Source organism: Heptranchias perlo, chromosome 18 (genome assembly GCF_035084215.1).
Source record: "Heptranchias perlo isolate sHepPer1 chromosome 18, sHepPer1.hap1, whole genome shotgun sequence".
In the NCBI taxonomy this organism is placed as follows: Eukaryota; Metazoa; Chordata; class Chondrichthyes; order Hexanchiformes; family Hexanchidae; genus Heptranchias; species Heptranchias perlo.
In genome coordinates this window covers 33,294,432-33,317,259 of record NC_090342.1, presented here as the reverse complement: position 1 = coordinate 33,317,259, position 22,828 = coordinate 33,294,432, and the positions used below count along the sequence as shown (strand labels likewise).

At 42.3% G+C, this 22,828-nt stretch overlaps 1 protein-coding gene across 5 annotated transcripts in view; it reads left to right on the top strand.

Moving 5' to 3' along the window:
* Positions 1 to 22,828, top strand: part of LOC137334740 (tubby-related protein 3-like) — a 94,323-nt gene that overhangs the window by 35,234 nt on the left and 36,261 nt on the right. For 4 of the 5 annotated variants that reach the window (XM_067999657.1, XM_067999656.1, XM_067999653.1 and 1 more), the window contains exon 3: positions 14,764 to 14,926. The exons of the other annotated variant lie outside the window; for it this stretch is intronic. In XM_067999657.1, the coding sequence (XP_067855758.1) occupies positions 14,764 to 14,926 (163 nt within the window). The remainder of the gene's footprint in view (positions 1 to 14,763; positions 14,927 to 22,828) is intronic. 5 annotated transcript variants of the gene reach the window in all.

Below are 22,828 nucleotides of genomic sequence, written 5' to 3'. Positions count from 1 at the left end.
TAGGTCTATGTGTTTCTGTGGAGAGTAAACACTGACATGGACTGGTTGAGCCGAATGGCCTGTATCTGGGTTGTAACTTCTATGAATTTCTGTGTACCTGATTCTTTGACATATTTTGCAAATACTTTGAATAATTCCAGAGTATTTGTAAGTGGGTAGAGATGATTGAAGCTCAGAAGACTGAAATGTCTGCAATACACCAGGATTACATAATGGCCTGGTATACAAAGGATAATATGTGTTGTAAATTAGATCATTAATGCACATTGCCAAGGTGATTGGCCTTTCACTGGTGCCCATGGGATTCCCTCATGTCTCTGAATGCTTGATGTCAGCCTGGTATCATCAGGGATGTGTGAATTACAGAGACTCAGATATTCCTCACTGTACACTAGAGGAAGACTGATTACCTCAGATGTTTACAATATATATCAGTGACTTAGACGAAGGCACTGAGTGTAATGTATGGTTGCTGTTTCAAGTTTGCTGATGATACAAAGCTAGGTGGGAATGTTAACTCTGAGGAGGATGCAAAGAGGTTGCAAAGGGATAGAGACAGGTTAATTGGCTGGGCGAGAAGGTGGCAGATGGAGTATAATGTGGGGAAATGAGAAATTATCCACTTTGGTAGGAAGAATAGAAAAGCAGAATATTTTTTGAAAGGTGAGAGACAAAGAAATGTTGGTATTCAGAGGGATTTGAGTGTTCTTGTACACTGATCACAGAAAGTTAACATGCAGGTGCGCCAAGCAAGTGGGAAAGCAAATGGTATGTTAGCCTTTATTGCAAGGGGGTTGGAGTATAAGAGTAAGGAGATCTTGCTGCAACTCTATAGGGTTCGGGTGAGACCACACCTGGAGTACTATGTACAGTTTTGGTTTCCTTACCTAAAGAAGGATCTACTTGCCTTAGAGGGGGTGCAACGAAGGTTCACTAGCTTGATTCCTGGGATGAGAGGGTTGTCCTTTGAGGAGAGATTGAGTAGAATTCTCTGGAGTTTAGCAGAATGAGAGGTGATCTCATTGAAACATCTAAGATTCTGAGAGGGCTTGACAGGGTAGATGCTGAGAGGCTGTTTCCCCTGGCTAGAGAATCTAGAACTAGGGGTCATAGTCTCAAGATAAGGCGTCAGCCATTTAGGACTGAGATGAGGAAAAATTTCTTCACTAAGGATTGTGAATCTTTGGAATTCTCTACCCCAGTGGGCTGTAGATGCTCAGTCGTTGAATATATTCAAAACTGAGGTCTATAGATTTTTGAACACTAAGGGAATCAAGGGATATGGGGATCGGGCGGGAAAGTGGAGTTGAGGTAGAAGATCAGCCATGATCTTATTGAATGGTGGAGCAGGCTGCTCCTATTTCTTATGTTCTTATTACATTTACACACTTCTTGTTAATTCAGAAACCATTCCTATCTCTGAGGGTGTCAGCTTCACTCAGACTTTTGATTTATACACACAATCCTTCATTTCCCAACCATTTGAGTGCTTGAACTGTACTGTTCCCGCCTTTAAAAGCCCTGACTCTCCATCTGCTGCATGAAACCCAACTTGTCAGCTGGCCTGTTGCTTGTCACTGCTGAGCACCTGGGTGATGATTATACTGTGATGTGAGGCCTAGTTGCTTACAGAACTGCTGGTATCTCAGCTTCCTGTATTACCAGTGCTCTGAACTTTATCACTCCCAACAAATATTGAACTGCATGCCATGTTGGGGAAAAAAGGTAACCAGTGAATTCTCCAAGAATGACCTAGATACTCTGTACTCAGTACCCGGATTTGTGTCCCACCTAGCACTGTCGGCCTAGTCTCAGTGTTCCCAGATCCCCACACTCGGTGCCCCCAATTACTCACAGACTCCACATCCCAGCCTTTGCTCCCCCACCACATCATGTTACCCCTTCTAAATTTTACAAATCTCATCCCTACTTTTATCTTGCATCAGCCCTCCTCAAACCCTTCCAGTGAACACCCCAGATTTCCTGTTAACTCCCAAGCTCTAGCATGCCTCTGCGGACTCTTGAGCCTTCACATCTCGAAGTATTCCCAGACTCCCACTTTCTTCCCCCATCCCCAGCAGAGTACTGACAGACCCACACCCCAGCCACATCCACCTCTACCTGTTGAATAGTCACAGACCCCAACACCAACGGGTGCTGTCAGGTGCCAACTTCCTCCCAGGCCTGCACTGCTTTCAGACTCCCAACCTTGGGTCCCATTTTCTTTCTCTTATGTGTTCCACCATCTCTCAGATAGCCTCTCCTTGCCTAATCCTGGTATCCACCTCCAACCTGATACATATTGCCTACCATCTTGTGTATTCTTTGCTTTAAAAACAATAAGTAAAGGAACACATGTAAAAGCCATACAAGAATACAGACATTCAGAAAAGCTCAGAGCTGTAACGAAGGAGAGTATTAAGTAAACAGTAAGAAAAAGATTCAGCGACAAATACAGAGAAAATTGTATGAGAGTCATACAGAGAGAGAAAAGGAGTGGAAAATAGGTACAGAGCAGACTGAAAGAGCTAGAGAACGGGAAAGAACAAAAAAAGGGACAATATTGTTTCTGTCTTCCGTGAGCAGTAATGCAGGAGATTATATAATTGTGCAGTACGTCGTACAACAGCCTAAAATACCTCTTCACCTCGTGGTGAATACTGTCACAGGAGATGCAATAGTTTCAGTTTAAAAAGGGACATATTTTGATGTTTTTAAACCCCATAAGTTTAATTGGATTTACAGTTTGTCTCTGCTCTGTACTCTCACTCCAGCATTTCTTTGTTGGCTGGAACATTTTAAATTTGTCTAAATCACTACTGTAGAGATCCCATTAGTTTATAATGCTTGAATGTGGCTCAATTTTGAGATCCACATAGTTTAATAATTTGACGGGGCTCATCAAGGTCCCTGGCAGTCGAGCATTTAAAAGAAAAAGGTAAATTTCTTTCACAATTCAGTAATACCACTTTTTTTGCTTAAATATACATTTTATAACAAATGCTCATACTTGGAAAGCAAATTGCTTAGGAGCAGTTTCCTCTTGGGAAAAATTCAATCCCACCCCCAGCTTTTAAACTGTGGAAAAAGGAAATCTTTTATATTTGAATAAAAGCCATGTTTTAACATAATTTTCTGTGTGTTTTTGAAAACGGAAATATGATGCTATGTGAATGGAGTGGGCTATGTGTTGTCAGAGGTACCCCTTCCAACTTCAAATGGAATGTTCCAGCTCTCGACCTTCCCTGCTCAGTACTGTAGCTGATGTGGCTGGATGTGGAGGCCGACGAGTCTGTTTGGCAGCATTGGGCTGCATTGACTGAACTACGCGACAGGCTTTCTACACGATGGTGGTTAATGGAGCTGGAGGGGAAGAATAATAACCTTGCTCTGTCAGCCTATTTGATGCTAAGTGTGTAGAAACAACAATTCCAGCAGTAGCAACTTAAGTGAATTTATTATTCTCACTGCACAGTGGTGGTCTTTAGCTTGTTTGTCACTACGCACTGTTCAGACGAAGGATGTCACTTGAAAAGGTAAGCCGTTCCATTAAATGTTTTCAACTTTATGTGAAGCATTAACCCTTTCACCAGCTCACCGAGATCATTGAGAGGTTTCCATGCAGCATTTGGTTCAGACTGATGGGGTGAAAGTTGAAGTTTGTTTTTGTTTATTTTAGATTGAATTTTGAAAGTTGTTTCTTGGTTCAATTGAAGTGACTGATTCGCTTGGCCTTTGTTCATGTAGAAATAATATTTTATCAATTGCAGGAAAACTCAAAATAATGTAACTAAGCAAGCCTCAATGCAATGAGTTTGTCCAAAAAAGCCAATGGTATAGAGTGACTGGCTGTTTATCATATCAACCTAATGATTAAACAAACAGTGTTCAAAGGACTTTCATCATCAATACCTTTTCAAAAATTTAACTAAATTTTAAATAACTACAATAGCATTCTTTTACTTTGTCTATTTTTGTTGTAAGTCTCCACATTCGAACAGTGAATGCTGATGACATCACTGAAGGAATTGGCTTGGAGGAGTTCATGAGGTTGGCAATGTAAGAGAGCAGAGTTAGTCAGTACAGATGAAGTAATTAACCCAGTGTTACTGAGAGAGCTGATTTATCAATAGCAGATAGTATCCATTATACCTCAATCTCAGAATTTGATCTGTGTGTCCATTATTTCATCTCCTTTGCGCTGTCCAACAGAGCAACTAGTCACAGTGATGGTCTCATCAATCCTTGCTATTTAAACAACACTTTTAAAACTAAATAGACAAGGAAAAAAATAAAAGGATGTTAAAGTTAAACTGTTAACTTGCTGATTTTAAGAGGGAAGTAGTTGGCAAGACATTCTCATTTTAATGATTTTAGATGAACCTGCATCAGGAGACTGCTCAGGACAGATCATCTGCAGTTAGTCCCAAAGCTGATAATTACACATCGGTTTCACTGGAAAGTTTTATTCTGTCACGAAGGCGCCCCGTGGACATTCACTGTAAAATTGTAGTTACCTGAATTTTTTTCCCGAAGCATATCAGGGATACCTGCAGCCCTAATTCTGCAACCTAAACTTCTACTTTGTTTCTAAAACAGTTCTTTGTAACAATGTGTGTGCAAACCAAAGGTGTCTGAAGGTTCGGTCACTTAACACAATGCACCATATCATTATCAAAGTCATCACAGAGAGAGACTGCAGATGTGTGTGGAATAAAACCATGGAAATCAATACAAGAGCGCTACCATGGTGATTAGGTGGTGCATGTTCACTGTTTGCAAATAGTACTACTAATGCAGGGGGGGCTTGTTTGATGTGGACTAAATATTGAGTGAGGGGAGGATGAAGAGACCGTGTCAAATTCCATATGTCCAGTGGCACTGAGGGAGGTTAATATTTCATAGTTAGTTGTGATAAATAAATTAATCAAAAATCAATGATGACGTATCAGAACAGAAGAGTACCATATACTATTTAGAGCTCCAGTGCACTCATCAAGACCATTTATTTTAATCTGATGAGATTCATAAAACCTGGTTCCTAGTTGTTGTATCTTCACACTCTTCCCTTGGAGAATAATGTGAAGTAGAGGAAGGATTCACAGGCTGATCAACAGTCTGACAGGCCACGATGTGAACGCTCCTTCCATGTCCATGTCCATGTCCATGGCCATAACCATCCATCTACGAGTTGTACATAGTCCTATATGACTCCGGTCTTCGCTAGCTGGGACTGTCTCCAGTGGAGTCCGGACCTCCCCAAACGATTGGTTAATGAATGCATCATTTATTAATCTTTTCCAGTTGGATCCTCGGAATCTGTTTTGGTGCCAATACCCAAAATCCAGTGTTCGACATCTAGCTTGTTTTTTTATCTTGTGACTAAGACCCACAAATGGTGTTTACACCATTGGCAGGAATGTATAACTTATTTTAGACTAATCTGCAGAGCTTGTAATAAGCACTTAAAATGGCAGAAGGAGTCTTGGAAGATGGAATGGCATCACTCAACACTCCACATCAAGAGTGCAACTTCAAACAAAAAAACAAGGAACAGGTCATCAAGACTACAAATAGCAAAATAGAGGCGATCTTCTCCCCTTTCGATGCCGTGATGGGAAAGTAAATCGATGACCCTCCATTTTAAGAGATAGATTAACACTGACTCTCATGAAGTATCCATGGAAACTTCCAGTTCAGCAACTGCATGACTAAATATCATGAATGTAGTGACTTGTTGCCAAGGAAACCCTGCTGCTTGCTTTTGCGTAGGTGGCTAGTTTTATATAAAATTGTTATAGAAGATGGTAAACCCTTGAAGAAATAGTTAAAGCCCTAGTCCTGGATTTTCAGTCTCTGTTAAGCTACATATTTTTAGTGATAGTGGTATCATAAATGTACAAAAGCTAAGGAGCACTTAGAAGCAGGGAAGTTGAGCAAAGAAGGATGGGAGGACTTGCAAGTAATTGGTTGCTATGTGTCGTCATCCTTAATAGGTATTTGTCAAAAATTTCACTTCAAAGAATTGCCCATGATGTTTGCCTATGACTTTTGCTGTTAAATTGCCTTTGTAAAGTATGAATGTATAAATTGTGTTTGTCGTAATTACTGCCATTAGCTGCACTTCCATAATTTATCACATCAAAAATTGCCGCTGCTTGAGATGAGGGAGGATTCAAAAGATATCACTAGGCCATTTGAAAAGTAGGAAGCTCAGTGCCTAGCTAGAGATATGGGTCCCAAAATTAATCCCTCTTTGTTCAGGGGCTGGTCAGATGCAGTGCGATGGAAGTGCCCTCTGCCTGTCCAGGCTTAGGTCCATCAAATGCGGTGGGCCAGACCATTAACATGACCTGGCAGGGCCTTGCACCAGGAATCAAGGGCAGAAATGGGAGTGCAGCTGCAAACCTGACTGCTGGGCTTGGGGGCTTCTGACTGCTGTCGTCCCAACAATAGCCAGAAGGTTTCCAGACAACCAAATCCAATTAGACTTGCAATAAGAAGATCACTTACCTGTTGGCCCCATTGTCAGTGTAGGCCCTGCTCCAACCCTTGATGAAAGCCCCGGAAACTCTGGGGCAATGCAATGGGGTTGGAGACCCGACATAACTGGTCTCTGCCTCCTCTTCCTCTCTCTAGTATCTGGGAAATGAGTGCTCCCCAGGCATGAGGAAGAGCAATATTGGAATCATAGTGTAGGAGGGAAAGGTTCAGATTTCTAGTGCATTAGCACTACTTCTGGAGTAGGGTGAGCTGTGTGACGGGATGGCCCACATCATAAAAGAGTTGAGACCAATTCTCTGATGGGAAGGTTAACTAGAGCTGAGTGAGAGGATTTAAATTCATGTGGCGTAGGAAGTGAAAAAGCATTAGAGTACAGTCAGCAGCGTGGAAGGGTAAGAAAGCTTTGGGTGTATTAGGAATAAGAAGATAGAAAGGTTGAAAGACATTAAGTAGGACAGGATAGTAAAAAAAAAAAATAGGATGGGGAGAAGGCAAAGAAAGGAGCAATTGCCAAACTAAGGCAATCCATAACTAAAATGTATGTACATTAATGCACAGAGTATAATAAACAAAGTCAGGGGGCTAGAGTGAAAATAGAAAATCATGATGTAATGACAGTAACTGAAATGTGGCTGCAGCTGGGACCAAACTAGCAATTAAATATTCCTGGGGAAACTTTCAGGAGAGAAAGGGAAGTGTAATAATAGTAATTAGAGCCATTGGGACCGATCTTCCTTCCCTGGTGCTGTCTGGGAGCAATTAGTGCATCGTGTACTATAAGTGCGATGTACTGCGCCGACCTTTTGAGAGCCTGCACTTCCTGTTGAGGATTGTTGTAATGAAGCAAGCACACACTAGGAGCACTTTTGGGCACAGCAAAACAATCCAGAGGAAGTCTGGGTGCTGTTCCTAAAGGGACAGGAACAATGGCAGTCCCAGGAGAAAACTTTTATTGTGATGGGGCAGGAAAGTGGAGTTGAGGTAGAAGATCAGCCATGATCTTATTGAATGGCAGAGCAGGCTCCAAGGGCTGTATGGCCTACTCCTGCTCCTATTTCTTATGTTCTTATGAGAGCATGATTTTTATTTTGAAAGCTTCTGAGGATGAATGGTAAGTTTTTAAATCCATTTGAGTATGACATTCTTTCTAAATCAGGGTGTCCAAAACTAGACATATGGGGGGAACCTGGCAGAGCGGATTGTCCACCCATTGTGGAACCTGCTTTTCGTTCTGTTGAATTCTGTCGGCTTACCACCCAGGCAGGTGAAAATTACTCCTAATTTTCTCACTGTGGCCTAATCAATGATTTGTATTTGTTTACCAATACCTATTTGCTTTTGTGCTCTATGCCCCATTTATATAACTTATTCTACATTTATATAACTTAGTCCACATGTGCTTTTTAAACAACTTGATCAACTAATCTTCCCAGTTTTCAAAGTTTTTGTAATTCAATCCTGAAATTTGTCTAGACTTTTAGGGGTAATTTTAATGATGGATGATGGTGCAAAATGGGTGATGTAGAATTGGCCACTGATTATTCCTTCCATTGACTTCAATAATAAGAAAATCAGGCATGGTGTATAATGGGTGGCTAATTCTATATTGCCCATTTTACACTATTATCCAAAATTACACCCCCACCGCCTGCCCCATGTCTTTTAAAGTTTTGCCATTTAGTGTATGCTTCCTCTTCATTTTTTTTCTCCCACAATTATTGCCTCATATTTCTCTGATGTCATCTGATATGTCTGCCCAATCTACCAGTCTGTTTATGTCCTCCTGAAGTCCTTTACTGTTCTCTTCATAGTTAACTACACTCCCTATTTTTGTATTGTCTATAAATTTTGATGCATCTGACTATTATTACTGTATATTTAGTGGAGCATGGTCCAAACACTAACCTTTGAGGGTCACCACTGCTTCCATCCTTCCAGTCCAAAAAACATCCATTAACCACTTTTTTCAATTCTTTAATCAATTTCTCATCCATGCTGCCACATTCCCTTAACACTTAACTTGATTTTTATCAACAAGCATTCTATGTAACACCTTATCAAATGCCTTTTGAAAGTACATAAACACAACATCCACTGTGTTTCCTTTATCAATACACACTGTTACTTCTCAATCAATACGTTTTATTATTTCCTCAAAGAACTCTACTTTGTTGGATACAATTTGCCTTTTACAAATTCATGCTGGCTGTCTTTAATTAACCCATTTCTTTCTAAGTGAGTATTAATTTTATCCTGCATTGTAAGCTTTGTAAGTTTTAGGGGCAATTGTATTAAAATGACCAACATACATTGACAGAAAATGGCTTATATGATCTGGGTAAATGAAGTTAGCCTAAGTGATACATGCAGCTTTCTGTACTCAGCCCAGATTCTGCTGACATCCTTGAATATTCAGGCTGCATTAGATAAGATAAGAAAGCAGTTACCCAGGCAACTGATGATTTTTAGTTAACCATAATACGAGCTAAAGTAAAGAATGACTAATAGAATAGATCCGATTATAACATATGATTTTAATACTGAAAGAGCTAACATAATTAACAGAATGAAAGTTAGCTGTAGATAAGGAGAATGCTTAATAGACTTTGATAGTAAAAGGGCTAAAGTCAGACAATTGAAGTGCTGTCCTGAAAGACAGGCATCAGCTGTGAAAAGTACTGAACAGAGAAACCTTAAAGAGATAAGGGATGAGGCCTACTTTCTGTATTTGCAGAACCGGATAAAACCGATTTCCACCATTTTTTAAAAAAGAGAATAGCACATGGTGCTGTGGTTACATCATATTTTGAGATCAAAAGTAGGTGTGTAATGGAAGGGGTCTAAAGGTTGGTGTACTCCAGTGGCCTGGTGGGTGTAGCCGGGACTGAAGACGCCAGAGATAAACCTCGGCGTCTGAGGTTTCATCCAGCAGGCTGACCTCGAGCAAGTTACTGCGGACGCACGGGACCTGTATTTTTTAATTCATTCATGGGATGTGGGCGTCACTGGCGAGGCCAGCATTTATTGCCCATCCCGAATTGCCCTTGAGAAGGTGGTGATGAGCCACCTTCTTGAACCGCTGCAGTCTGTGTGGTGAAGGTTCTCCCACAGTGCTGTTAGGTAGGGAGTTCCAGGATTTTGACCCAGCAACGATGAAGGAACGGCAATATATTTCCAAGTCGGGATGGCGTGTGACTTGGAGGGAACCGTGCAGGTGGTGTTGTTCCCATTTGCCTGCTGCTCTTGTCCTTCTAGGTGGTAGAGGTCGCGGGTTTGGGAGGTGCTGTCGAAGAAGCCTTGGCGAGTTGCTGCAGTGCATCCTGTGGATGGTACACATTGCAGCCACTGTGCGCCGGTGGTGAAGGGAGTGAATGTTTAGGGTGGTGGATGGGGTGCCAATCAAGCGGGCTGCTTTGTCCTGGATGGTGTTAAGCTTCTTGAGTGTTTTTGGAGCTGCACTCATCCAGACAAGTGGAGAGTATTCCATCACACTCCTGACTTGTGCCTTGTAGATGGTGGAAAGGCTTTGGGGAGTCACTCGCTGCAGAATACCCAGCCTCTGACCTGCTCTTGTAGCCACAGTATTTATATGGCTGGTCCAGTTAAGTTTCTGGTCAGTGGTGACCCTCAGGATGTTGATGGTGGGGGATTCGGCGATGGTGATGCCGTTGAATGTCATGGGGAGGTGGTTAGACTCTCTCTTGTTGGAGATGGTCATTGCTTGGCACTTGTCTGGCGCGAATGTTACTTGCCACTTATGAGCCCAAGCCTGGATGTTGTCCAGGTCTTGCTGCATGTGGGCTTGGACTGCTTCATTATCTGAGGGTTTGCGAATGGAACTGAACACTGTGCAATCATCTGTGAACATCCCCATTTCTGACCTGATGATGGAGGGAAGGTCATTGATGAAGCAGCTGAAGATGGTTGGGTCTAGGACACTGCCCTGAGGAACTCCCGCAGCAATGCCCTGGGGCTGAGATGATTGGCCTCCAACAACCACTACCATCTTCCTTTGTGCTCGGTATGACTCCAGCCACTGGAGAGTTTTCCCCCTGACTCCCATTGACTTCAATTTTACTAGGGCTCCTTGGTGCCACACTCGGTCAAATGCTGCCTTGATGTCAAGGGCAGTCACTCTCACCTCACCTCTGGAATTCAGCTCTTTTGTCCATGTTTGGACCAAGGCTGTAATGAGGTCTGGAGCTGAGTGGTCCTGGCGGAACCGAAACTGAGCATCTGTGAGCAGGTTAATGGTGAGTAAGTGCCGCTTGATAGCACTGTCGACGACACCTTCCATCACTTTGCTGATGATTGAGAGTAGACTGATGGGGCGGTAATTGGCCGGATTGGATTTGTCCTGCTTTTTGTGGACAGGACATACCTGGGCAATTTTCCACATTGTCGGGTAGATGCCAGTGTTGTAGCTGTACTGGAACAGCTTGGCTAGAGGGGCAGCTAGTTCTGGAGCACAAGGCTTCACCACCACAGCTGGGATGTTGTCGGGGCCCATAGCCTTTGCTGCATATGTGCTCATTGCCCTCATAACAGGGCCAGGACCTCCTGTTTACAATAAACATATGTATGTGCCAGTCTTCTGCAGTTCCATTCGGGCACAGGAGAACCTGATGCAACTTAAAATGTTGGCCAGAACCAGGACACATCTGATGGTCCTCTGCATCCTTCGCGGAGGAGAGCTTTGTTGCAGGAAAATTGCTCTATGTAGCGTTAACACTTTACTGGAAGTACAAACTTCTATGTCCATTGCATTATAGGCTGCTTGTACCCGATGACTGGAGCTCTCCACATCCCTTGTCTCGTGGCCTGATCAATCTCAGCTACTTAGCTTCTCACAAATGCATATTTATCTTACAACCAGTTTGTGCTATACCACTTCCAGTTCCCTATGAAACAGTTTCTCTGGGACTTGTCGATGTTGTCCAGGTCTTGCTGCATGTGGGCTTGGACTCCTTCATTATTTGAGGGGTTGCGAATGGAACTGAACACTGTGTAATCATCAGCGAACATCCCCATTTCTGACCTTATGATGGAGGGAAGGTCATTGATGAAGCAGCTGAAGATGGTTGAGCCTAGGACACTGCCCTGAGGAACTCCTGCAGTAATGCCCTAGGGCTGAGATGATTGGCCTCCAACAACCACTACCATCTTCCTTTGTGCTCGGTATGACTGCAGCCACTGGAGAGTTTTCCCCCTGATTCCCATTGACATCAGTTTTACTAGGGCTCCTTGGTGCCACACTCGGTCAAATGCTGCCTTGATGTCAAGGGCAGTCACTCTCACCTCACCTCTGGAATTCAGCTCTTTTGTCCATGTTTGGACCGAGACTGTAATGAGGTCTGGAGCCGAGTGGTCCTGGCGGAACCGAAACTGAGCATCGGTGAGCAGGTTATTGGTGAGTAAGTGCTGCTTGATAGTACTGTTGACGACACCTTCCATCACTTTGCTGATGATTGAGAGTAGACTGATGGGGCGGTAATTGGCCGGATTGGATTTGTCCTGCTTTTTGTGGACAGGTCATACCTGGGCAATTTTCCTCATTGTCGGGTAGATGCCAGTGTTGTAGCTGTACTGGAACAGCTTGACTAGAAGCGCAGCTAGTGAAATCAGGAAGCATTTTTTCACATAAAGGGGAGTGGAAATCTAGAATTCTCTCCCCTCAAAAGTCTGCAGATGCTGGGTCAATTGAAATTTTCAAGACTGAGATCGACAGATTTTTGTTAAGTAAGGGTATCAAGGGATATCGATCAAAGGCGAGTAAATCAGTTACAGATCGGCCATGATCTAACAGGCTCGAGGGCTGAATGGACTACTCCTGTTCCTATAATGAAGAACACTGTACTAAACTTTCACGTTTTTGTACCAAATATTCGCTTGGGGTTTGTGTCACAGGAATTATCGGTGGAAGAAGGTTCGGTGCGATGGAAGAGCATAGGGATTGCTGGTACAGATTCATCGGACATTAAAGGCAGCACCTCAGGTTGATAAGACTTAAAAAGCTAATGGAATTCTAGGTTTAACCACAAGGAATGGAATATAAGAGTCGAGCGATAATTTTCGCATACTTTGGACATTCGCAAATTAAAAAATGACACAATTTTTCAGATTGCTTTTTGAGCAATTTGTGGGTTAAAGAAAATATAGCTCTACTCAGTGGCCAGATCATGCAAGTACAGTGTGGTAAGTTAACAGGCAGTTTGCAATACAAATGTGAACAGGAATTTATAATGGAAAAAAAGTTGACACAAAAGTATGACAAAAAGTTTGACAACAGTAAGTGCGCATAGATGTAATACTTTTAATAAGATATAGATTTACAATTGGGTAATTGCCTTGGCTCAGTGAGGTAGCACTCTTGCCTCTGAGTTAGAAGGTTGTGGATTCAAGCCCCACTTCAGACACTTGAGCACATAATCGATGCTGCACTGTCTGAGGCGCCGCCTTTCGGATGAGACAATAAACTGCTCTCTCAGGTGAACATAAAAGATCCCATGGCACTATTCAAAGAAGAGCAGGGAATTCTCTGTGTCCTGGCCAATATTTATCCTTAAATCAACATCACTGAAATAGTTGAATTGGATATTTATCTTATTGCTGTTCGTGAGACATTGCTGTGCGCATTTTGTTTAACGTGTTTAACTACAATGTACATCATAAGTACTTTATTGTCTGTAAAGCATTTTGGGACATCATGAGGTAGTAAAAGGCACTATATAAATGCAAATTCTTTCTTTTTAATTGAAACTGCGTAAGTAAATGTTTATAGTGGAAGTTCTGTATGTGAACTGTTGCCTGTCGTTGCAGGTGTCCCACTAAATGTCAGGTGTGTGTCATGAGTCACACAGCTCTGCTTTCTGTCGTCATTCTGTTTTTTGCTTTTTTTTTATTTATCCCCCCATTTATTGGTACCTGACATTTCCTTGCCCATTGTGCTGGCCTCCCCTATCATGTCCAGTCATCCCAATCTGCCTGATTGTAGAATAAGATGAACCCGAATCCCACCTGTTTTCCTTGGTTGTATAGTAGTTAGCCATCTGATTTCAAGGTCAGCCTGCCAGCCCTATTTGCTCTCTGGTGCCATCGAGCCTGCCACCTTGTGCCTTGCACTTAACCCCCACATCGTGATCTGCGACCCCTGACCCTTGTGATCCTTCAGATCTCGTGCCTCATTGTGATCTGTGACTACTGACCCCACTGTAGCTGTACATTTTAGCTGACACCCGAGTCTACTGAATTTAATGAGTGGAATTACTATTTGGCAAATTTTGCACCAATGAAGAAGTAGAAATGCTACGTTCATGCACTGATACTGGGGAAGCCAGCCTATATGCCCTTCAGTTTAGGAAATCATTCAGTGACATCCTTATATCCAAAATATTTTTCCTTTTGTTTTGAAGGTTATAGTTGATTAGTTTTCTTGACAGCAAGAGCACAGACGAAGCCTGATGGACACCCATATCCTTGATGCATGACAAAAATAATTGAATCCTAATAATTCACGATTTTTGTGAAGTTATTACTACAAGTTAATTTTAAAAACCTGCAATTGGTTATTAGCTAATTCTATTTCCAGTTTATATATTTAATTAAATGTCAGTTATCAGTTACTGGAATACTGGGAAGCAGACTTGCACTTTTTTAAAAAAGAATTTTTTTTTCTCTTGCTAATTTCGTCCTCTTTTCCTCTCATGAAGGTTAAGTGCTTCCTCTGTATAATGCCATGAGTGCTAGTCATTTTCCAGTCCTGCGCCATTGTTCATGTGAGTCCTGATTAATGAGGTTCAACAAGCTATTTGACTGCAGAGTTCACCCAGGGTTTTTACCTTGCCCCCATGCTATATATGCACATTTTGAGCAGGGACTGCTGGATGGTGAACAGGGATGGGAATCAGTAATGATTTTTCCCATTTCTACACTGAAATACTTGGGCCAATTTCAATGCCCCTACTATCATTCCGGCTGAGCACAGACTGTGGATTGAATCTGATCTGGATGACTTTGCTGAATCATTCTGGGAACACTGACTTGCATTCTTTTTAATGGGCAACAAATGTTTACCAATTCAAAGATGCCCTTAGGAAAGAATCCAAGATGATTGGAAGTCTCCAAAACTGATTGTCTGGAGTAGTAATCAAGATTCTGTTTCTATTTCCTAAAATATGTTGATTTATTTCATGAACTTTCCCTGCTTCTCATGTTTACAAATGTTATTTCATAACAAATCCTTTTACTTTTTTTCTCTAGCGTGCACTGCTGGAACAGAAGCAGAGGAAGAAAAGGCAAGAGCTTCTCATGGTTCAGCCTAACCTCGAAGCCAAGCCACGGAGGTTGAAACCAAAACGATGTGAGGAACAATCGCCATTAGTAGAATCCCGTAACAACATCACCAGCAACAGAATACTAGATGGTATGTAAAGTGCATTTCAAATAATCACTTTCTTAAAGATCAAGCAGCCACTTGTCCACCTGGCTGATGGACAAAAAATAGAGTCTCTGTGAAATGTCTGTTGTTGTATTGTTTGTTCTTGCGCTGTACAGTACATGCAATGTTGGCATTACTCAATTTAGCACTATCATTAAAACAATGGGACAAATTTCATGCTGGCCAACTGGGAAGAGGTCATTTGTACAAGTGGATATGTGTGTCCACCCTAAAGTTTGCAGGACATAAAGAAATTGCTGTGAGGTTGGCTGTTATGCACTGGATTTTTATTTAATCACAGCAGTTATAGGAAAGTTTCAAAATCATAAAAGAACTAAAAGGCAAAAGTTGACCTGTTGTTAGAATTTTGACACATCAAAATATTTAACATCATTTGACTTAATCTGTATCTGGCACTGAGATTTAATTGGGATTGCTGATTATTTCCTTATCTGTTTGACAGGACAAAGGTTTCACCTAACATCTACTTGTTTCCAAGTTATGTCATTTTATGGCAACCATTGCAGAATTGTAGGTTATTTTAGTCAGTAAAGCATTGATTCTTTTGGATTGTTGGTCTTTTTCATAAAGGCTAATGCTCTGTCAGGCTGGAAAAGGCTCTGTAAATTTGAAAAGAAAGCTGTTGTTTTTTTTTGAAAGGACGAATGGAAAGATGGTATCGTGGCAGTGGAGTGAGTAACAGTGCAGTAATGTATGTGGTAGAGTATTGGTACAATAATTGTGGTCATGATACAGTGGCACTGTGCTGGTTTGACGAAAGTACAGTAATGTAGCATTGTATGGGACTTCTGTAAATTGGTCCTGCATCAGTTGTATGTACAGTACAATGGCAGTCCATGGAGTACAGTTCTGGTGTAGCTTTATATTCACTGCCAGACATCTGTTACTTATAACATAATCTTTGAGACGGTGCAAGTAGAGTAAAACAGGAGTACTTTTTACAGGCCACTTATTTGCATACTTCAGCAAGTGAACTTGAGAGAGAGCCTGACCCAGGGAATACAGGCAGTAGTCCCTGGAGTATGGCACATTTCCTTGCTGGATAACCAGGGGTCATGGGCTGTAGTTTGGACATCTCTGGTGTAGAGGCTCTGTAACTGAGATCAAAGGATAAAAAGATATTCAATTTTCCAATCCTCCTTAGATATAGGAAAGGTGCCAGAGGACTTGAGGATTGCAAATGTTACACCCCTGTTCAAAAAAGGGGAGCCATGATGTGGAGATGCCGGTGATGGACTGGGGTTGACAATTGTAAACAATTTTACAACACCAAGTTATAGTCCAGCAATTTTATTTTAAATTCACAAGCTTTCGGAGGCTACCTCCTTCCTCAGGTGAACGATGTGGAAATGAAATCCTCGAAATGAAATCGCATTTATAATTCACAGAACAATGCTTGGTGATTACAGACAGTTTTTTCAACTGCCCATTGCCAAGGCAATCAGTGTGCAGACAGACAGGTGTTACCTGCCAGGTCTCAGAATATACAAATCACCAAAAAAAACAACAAACAAAAAAAAACAGAGATAGAGAGGTAGAAAGGGCATAAATTCAAAGTTTGCAGATGACACAAACTTGGAAATGTAGTAAACAATGTGGAGGATAGTAACAGACTTCAGGGGGACATAGACAGACTGGTGAAATGGGCAGACACATGGCAGATGAAATTTAACGCAGAGTGTGAAGTAATGCATTTTGGTTGGAAGAATGAGGAGAGGTAATATAAACTAAATGGCACAATTTTAAAGAGGGTGCAGGAACAGAGAGACCTGGGGGTGCAAATACACAAATCTTTGAAGGTGGCAGGGCAAGTTGAGAAGGCTGTTAAAAAAGCATATAGGATCCTGGGCTTTATTAATAGAGGTACAGAGTACAAAAGCAAGGAAGTTATGCTAAACCTATATAAAACACTGGTTAGGCCTCATCTGGAGTATTGTTTTCTCCACACTGGAGTACTGGTCACCACACTTTAGGAAGAATGTCAAGTCCTTAGTGAGGGTGCAGAAGAGATTTACTAGAATGGTACTAGGGATGAGGGACTTCAGTTATGTGGAGAGACTGGAGAAGCTGGGGTTGTTCTCCTTCGAACAGAGAAGGTTAAGGGGAGATTTGACAGAGGTGTTCAAGATCATGGACGGTCTTGACAGAGTAAATAAGGAGAAACTGTTTCCAGTGGCAGAAGGGTCGGTAACCAGAGGACACAGATTTAAGGTGATCGGCAAAAGAGCCAGAAGCGACGTGAGGAAGCATTTTTTTACGCAGCAAATTGTAATGGTCTGGAATGCACTGTCTGACAGGGTGGTTGAAGCAGATTCAATAGTAACTTTCAAAAGGGAATTAGATAAATACTTGAAGGGAAACAAATTACAGGGTTATGGGAAAAGAGCAGGGGAATGGGACTATTTGGATAGCTCTTTCAAAGAGCAGTCACGAGAGACCGAATGACCACTGCCTCTGCTGTGCCTATTATGTTACAATGGTACTATGATATTGATGATTTGTGATATGATGTGACACAGTCATACTGCTTATTTTCATTCTTGTTTTCAAATCCCTCCATGGCCTCACCCCATTTTATCTCTGTAATCGCCTCCAGCCCTACAACCCTCCAAGATCTCTGCACTCCTCCAATTCTTACCTCTTGCGCATCCCCGATTTTAATCTCTCCACCATTGGCGGCTATGCCTTCAGCTGCCTAGGCCTTGAGCATGGAATTGCCTCCCTAAACCTGTCTGCCCCTCTACCTCTCTCTCCTCCTTTTAAGACGCTCCTTAAAACCTACATTTTTGACCAAGCTTTTGTTCACCTGTCCTGATATCTCCTTATGTGGCTCGGCGTCAAACTTTGTTTGATGATGCTCCTGTGAAGCACCTTGGGACGTTTTACTACGTTGAAGGTGCTAAATAAATGCAAGTTGTTGTTATTTTCTATCAGAATAAGGCAAAATATGCTATGCATTTAGGGTAGTTTACAATCCATTTCTTTACTTTATTAGTGATCATTGCAGTACCAGTACACAAACAATGGTTGCCACTATTGGTACGACATTGAAATGGGAACTCTCATGGTGTGTTGTCATTTGTTGTGTTCTTCAGTTCCTTTGCATGTCTGCAGAGCTGTCTATTTTAGATTTCATTCTGGATTCCAGTAACAGTAACTGCCTGTTCAGCTCAAAAATGATTTACACTTTGAGGAATATGATGGAATATTTTTACAATTATGAAAACCATGCTGCTGTGAGCCATGTGCCAGACCTTTTGTGGCCATCCCATTGCATCACTCTGGAACAAGAGATTAGACAAGCGTGTAAGAAAGGCATAGTGGTCTTAATGGGGGACTTTAACCTTCACGTAGATTGGGGAAAGCAGACTAGCAACTGTTAGAAAGGTAGTGAATTTCTTGAGTGCGTCCGGGATAGTTTTCGACAGCAGTATGTCCTAGAGGCAACAAGGGGGCAAGCCATACTAGATTTAATAATGAGTAATGAACCAGATTTAGTTAACAGCTTAACTGTGCGTGAACATCTATCCAATAGCGATCATAACATGATCGAGTTCAATGTAGTGTTTGAAAGGGAAAAAAGTGAGTCAGCTGCTAAGATTCTAGACTTGGGTAAGGCCGACTTCAAAGGGATGAGACAGAGACTGTCCACAGTAAATTGGGCAAATCTGTTAATGGGTAAAACAACTGATGATCAGTGGGAAATGTTTAAAGAAACATTTAACGAGATACAGAACTGGTTTATACCCCTGAGGGGCAAGAACTCTACTTGCCAAAAAAAACAACCATGGACAACTAAAGAGGTAAGGGACCGTATAAGACATAAGGAAAGGACATACAAAAAGGCAAAAAATGGCACAGATCCTGGCGAATGGGAAAGATACAAAGATCAACAATGGGTCACAAAACAGATGGTAAGAGCTACAAAAAGAGAGTATGAAAAGAAACTTGCAAGGGATATCAAAACCAATACAAAGAACTTTTATAGTTATATCAGGAAAAAGAGGGTGGTCAGGAGCAGTGTTGGCCCCTTAAAAACTGATAGTGGGGATATTGTCATTGACAATGGGGAAATGGCAGACCTGTTGAATAATTACTTTGCGTCAGTATTTACAGTAGAAAAAGAGGATAGCATGCCGGAAATCCCAAGAAAACTAATAGTGAATCGGGGACAGGGACTCGATAAAATTAACATAGGTAAAGCAACAGTAATGAAGAAAATAATAGCACTAAAGAGTGACAAATCCCCAGGACCAGATGGTTTCCATCCCTCGGTTTTAACGGAAGTAGGTGAGCACATTGCAGATGCCCTAACTATAATCTTTCAAAGTTCTCTAGATTCATGAACTGTCCCTCTAGATTGGAAAATTGCACATGTCACTCCACTTTTTAAGAAAGGAGAGAGAGGGAAACGGGGGAATTATAGACCAGTTAGCCTAACATCTGTTGTGGGGAAAATGCTGGAGTGTATAATTAAGGATAGGGTGACCGAACACCTCGAATTTTCAGTTAATCAGGGAGAGCCAGCATGGATTTGTGAAAGGTAGGTCGTGCCTGACAAACCTGATTGAATTTTTTGAAGAGGTGACTAAAGTAGTGGACAGGGGAATGTCACTGGATGTTATTTATATGGACTTCCAGAAGGCATTTAATAAGGTCCCACATAAGACATTGTTAGCTAAGATAGAAGCCAATGGAATCGAGGGAAAAGTACGTACTTGGTTAGGAAATTGGCTGAGTGAAAGGCGACAGAGAGTAGGGATAATGGGTAAGTATTCACATTGGCAGGATGTGACTAGTGGAGTCCCACAGGGATCTGTCTTGGGGCCTCAATTATTCACAATATTTATTAACGATTTAGATGAAGGCATAGAAAGTCTCATATCTAAATTTGCCGATGCCACAAAGATTGGTGGCATTGTAAGCAGTGTAGATGAAAACATAAAATTACAAAGGGATATTGATGGAATGGGCAAAATTGTGGAAAATGGAATTCAATGTAGACAAATGTGAGGTCATCCACTTTGGATCAAAAAAGGATAGAACAGGGTACTTTCTAAATGGTAAAAAGTTATAAACTGTGGATGTCCAAAGGGACTTCGGGGTTCAGATACATAGATCATTGAAGTGTCATGAACAGGTGCAGAAAATAATCAAGAAGGCAAATGGAATGTTGGCCTTCATACCTAGAGGACTAGAGTACAAGGGGGCAGAAGTTATGCTGTAGCTATACAAAACCCTGGTGAGACCGCACCTGGAGTACTGTGAGCAGTTCTGGGCACTGCACCTTCGGAAGGACATATTGGCATTGGAGGGAGTGCAGCGTAGGTTTACTAGAATGATACCTGGACTTCAAGGGTTAAGTTACGAGGAGAGATTACACAAATTGGGGTTGTATTCTGTGGAGTTTCGAAGGTTAAGGGGTGAACTGATTGAAGTTTATAAGATATTAAGGGGAATGGATAGGGTGGATAGAGAGAAACTATTTCCGCTGGTTGGGGATTCTAGGAGCAGGGGCGCAATCTAAAAATTAGAGCCAGACCTTTCAGGAGCGGGATTAGAAAACATTTCTACACACAAAGGGTTGTTGAAGTTTGGAACTCTCTTCCGCAAACGGCAATTGATACTAGCTCAATTGCTAAATTTAAATGTGAGATAGATAGCTTTTTGGCAACCAAAGGTATTAAGGGATATGGGCAAAAGGCAGGTATATGGAGCTAGATCACAGATCAGCCATGATCTTATCAAATGGCGGAGCAGGCACAAGGGGCTGAATGGCCTACTCCTGTTCCTATGTTCCTAAGCATGCCAGCAACCAATAAGCATTCATAAAGAGTGTACAGACTCTAGTTTTGTATGTTCATGGTGTTCTCTGTCACCTTGTGTTGTATGACAGAAGGCATTATATAGTGCATGAGATAGCATTAACAACAATGCTAATAATATTGAATCTAGTTCATGATGTATGTCACAAAAATGATCCTTATAATTTCAGCTTTATTGGTACTTGCTTGGCAGTTTTAAACTGCGGGCTGATGTACGCTTATGGTGATGCAGTAACGGATAATATTTCTGAAGATGAGTTTGAGCACTTTCTTTTAGAAATGCTAGCATTTTTTGTAATGCTTTTGGCTAGTACTATACCTGACATAGGAGTACTTTATGGTATGACACTGAGAAAAGTAGAAAATCAATCCTTTCTCCAAAACTGTCCTTCCTATCTTGCACGTAATGGATTGATCACTACAAAATAAATCATGTCGAACCTTGTACGCTGTGCCTTACTGTTGAGCCTGATCATACACAGAACAGTGGTTGTTAAAATCAGTACATGAGCAATTACACTGTTAGAAATAGTTCAGTTGGGAGAGAGGCCAACATTCTTGTGTGTCAGAACCCTATTTAAATTAAAGGGAGTTATAAGACAGGATTGGAAGATCACTGAATTATCCTTTGTTGGGTATACCTGCAGCTTAAGTTTTGACAAGCTCATGCCCCACTGCAATTTCAGTCTAACCTATGGCCTTCACGTGCCATGAGGTATATATTTAAGCCTGTTTTTTGAGCTGTCAGCTTTTTTGGGGGCTATATCAGCTTTTTTGAAGCTGTTGGTCAGTTTTTGCTGGTTTCTTAGATTGGTGCATATTTTTTTTATTTGTTCATGGGATGTGGGCGTCGCTGGCGAGGCCGGCATTTATTGCCCATCCCTAATTGCCCTTGAGAAGGTGGTGGTGAGCCGCCTTCTTGAACCGCTGCAGTCCGTGTGGTGACGGTTCTCCCACTGTGCTGTTAGGAAGGGAGTTCCAGGATTTTGACCCAGCGACGATGAAGGAACGGCGATATATTTCCAGGTCAGGATGGCGTGTGACTTGGAGGGGAACATGCAGGTGGTGTTTTTCCCATGTGCCTGCTGCTCTTGTCCTTCTAGGTGGTAGAGGTCGTGGGTTTGGGAGGTGCTGTCAAAGGAACCTTGGCGAGTTGCTGCAGTGCATCCTGTGGATGGTACACACTGCAGTCACTGTGCGCCAATGGTGAAGGGAGTGACTGTTTAGGGTGGTGGATGTGGTGCCAATCAAGCGGGCTGCTTTATCTTGGATGGTGTCGAGCTTCTTGAGTGTTGTTGGAGCTGCACTCATCCAAGCAAGTGGAGAGTATTCCATCACACTCCTGACTTGTGCCTTGTAGATGGTGGAAAGGCTTTGGGGAGTCAGGAGGTGAGTCACTCGCTGCAGAATACCCAGCCTCGGACCTGCTCTCGGAGCCACAGTATTTATATGGCTGGTCCAGTTAAGTTTCTGGTCAATGGTGACCCCCAGGATGTTGATGGTGGGGGATTCGGCGATGGTAATGCCGTTGAATGTCAAGGGGAGGTGGTTAGACTCTCTCTTGTTGGAGATGGTCATTGCCTGGCACTTATCTGGCGCGGATGTTACTTGCCACTTATGAGCCCAAGCCTGGATGTTGTCCAGGTGTTGCTGCAAGCGGGCTCAGACTGCTTCATTATTTGAGGGGTTGCGAATGGAACTGAACACTGTGCAATCATCAGCGAACATCCCCATTTCTGACCTTATGATGGAGGGAAGGTCATTGATGAAGCAGCTGAAGATGATTGGGCCTAGGACACTGCCCTGAGGAACTCCTGCAGCAATGCCCTGGGGCTGAGATGATTGGCCTCCAACAACCACTACCATCTTCCTTTGTGCTCGCTATGACTCCAGCCACTGGAGAGTTTTCCCCCTGACTCCCATTGACTTCAATTTTACTGGGGCTCCTTGGTGCCACACTCGGTCAAATGCTGCCTTGATGTCAAGGGCAGTCACTCTCACCTCACCTCTGGAATTCAGCTCTTTTGTCCATGTTTGGACC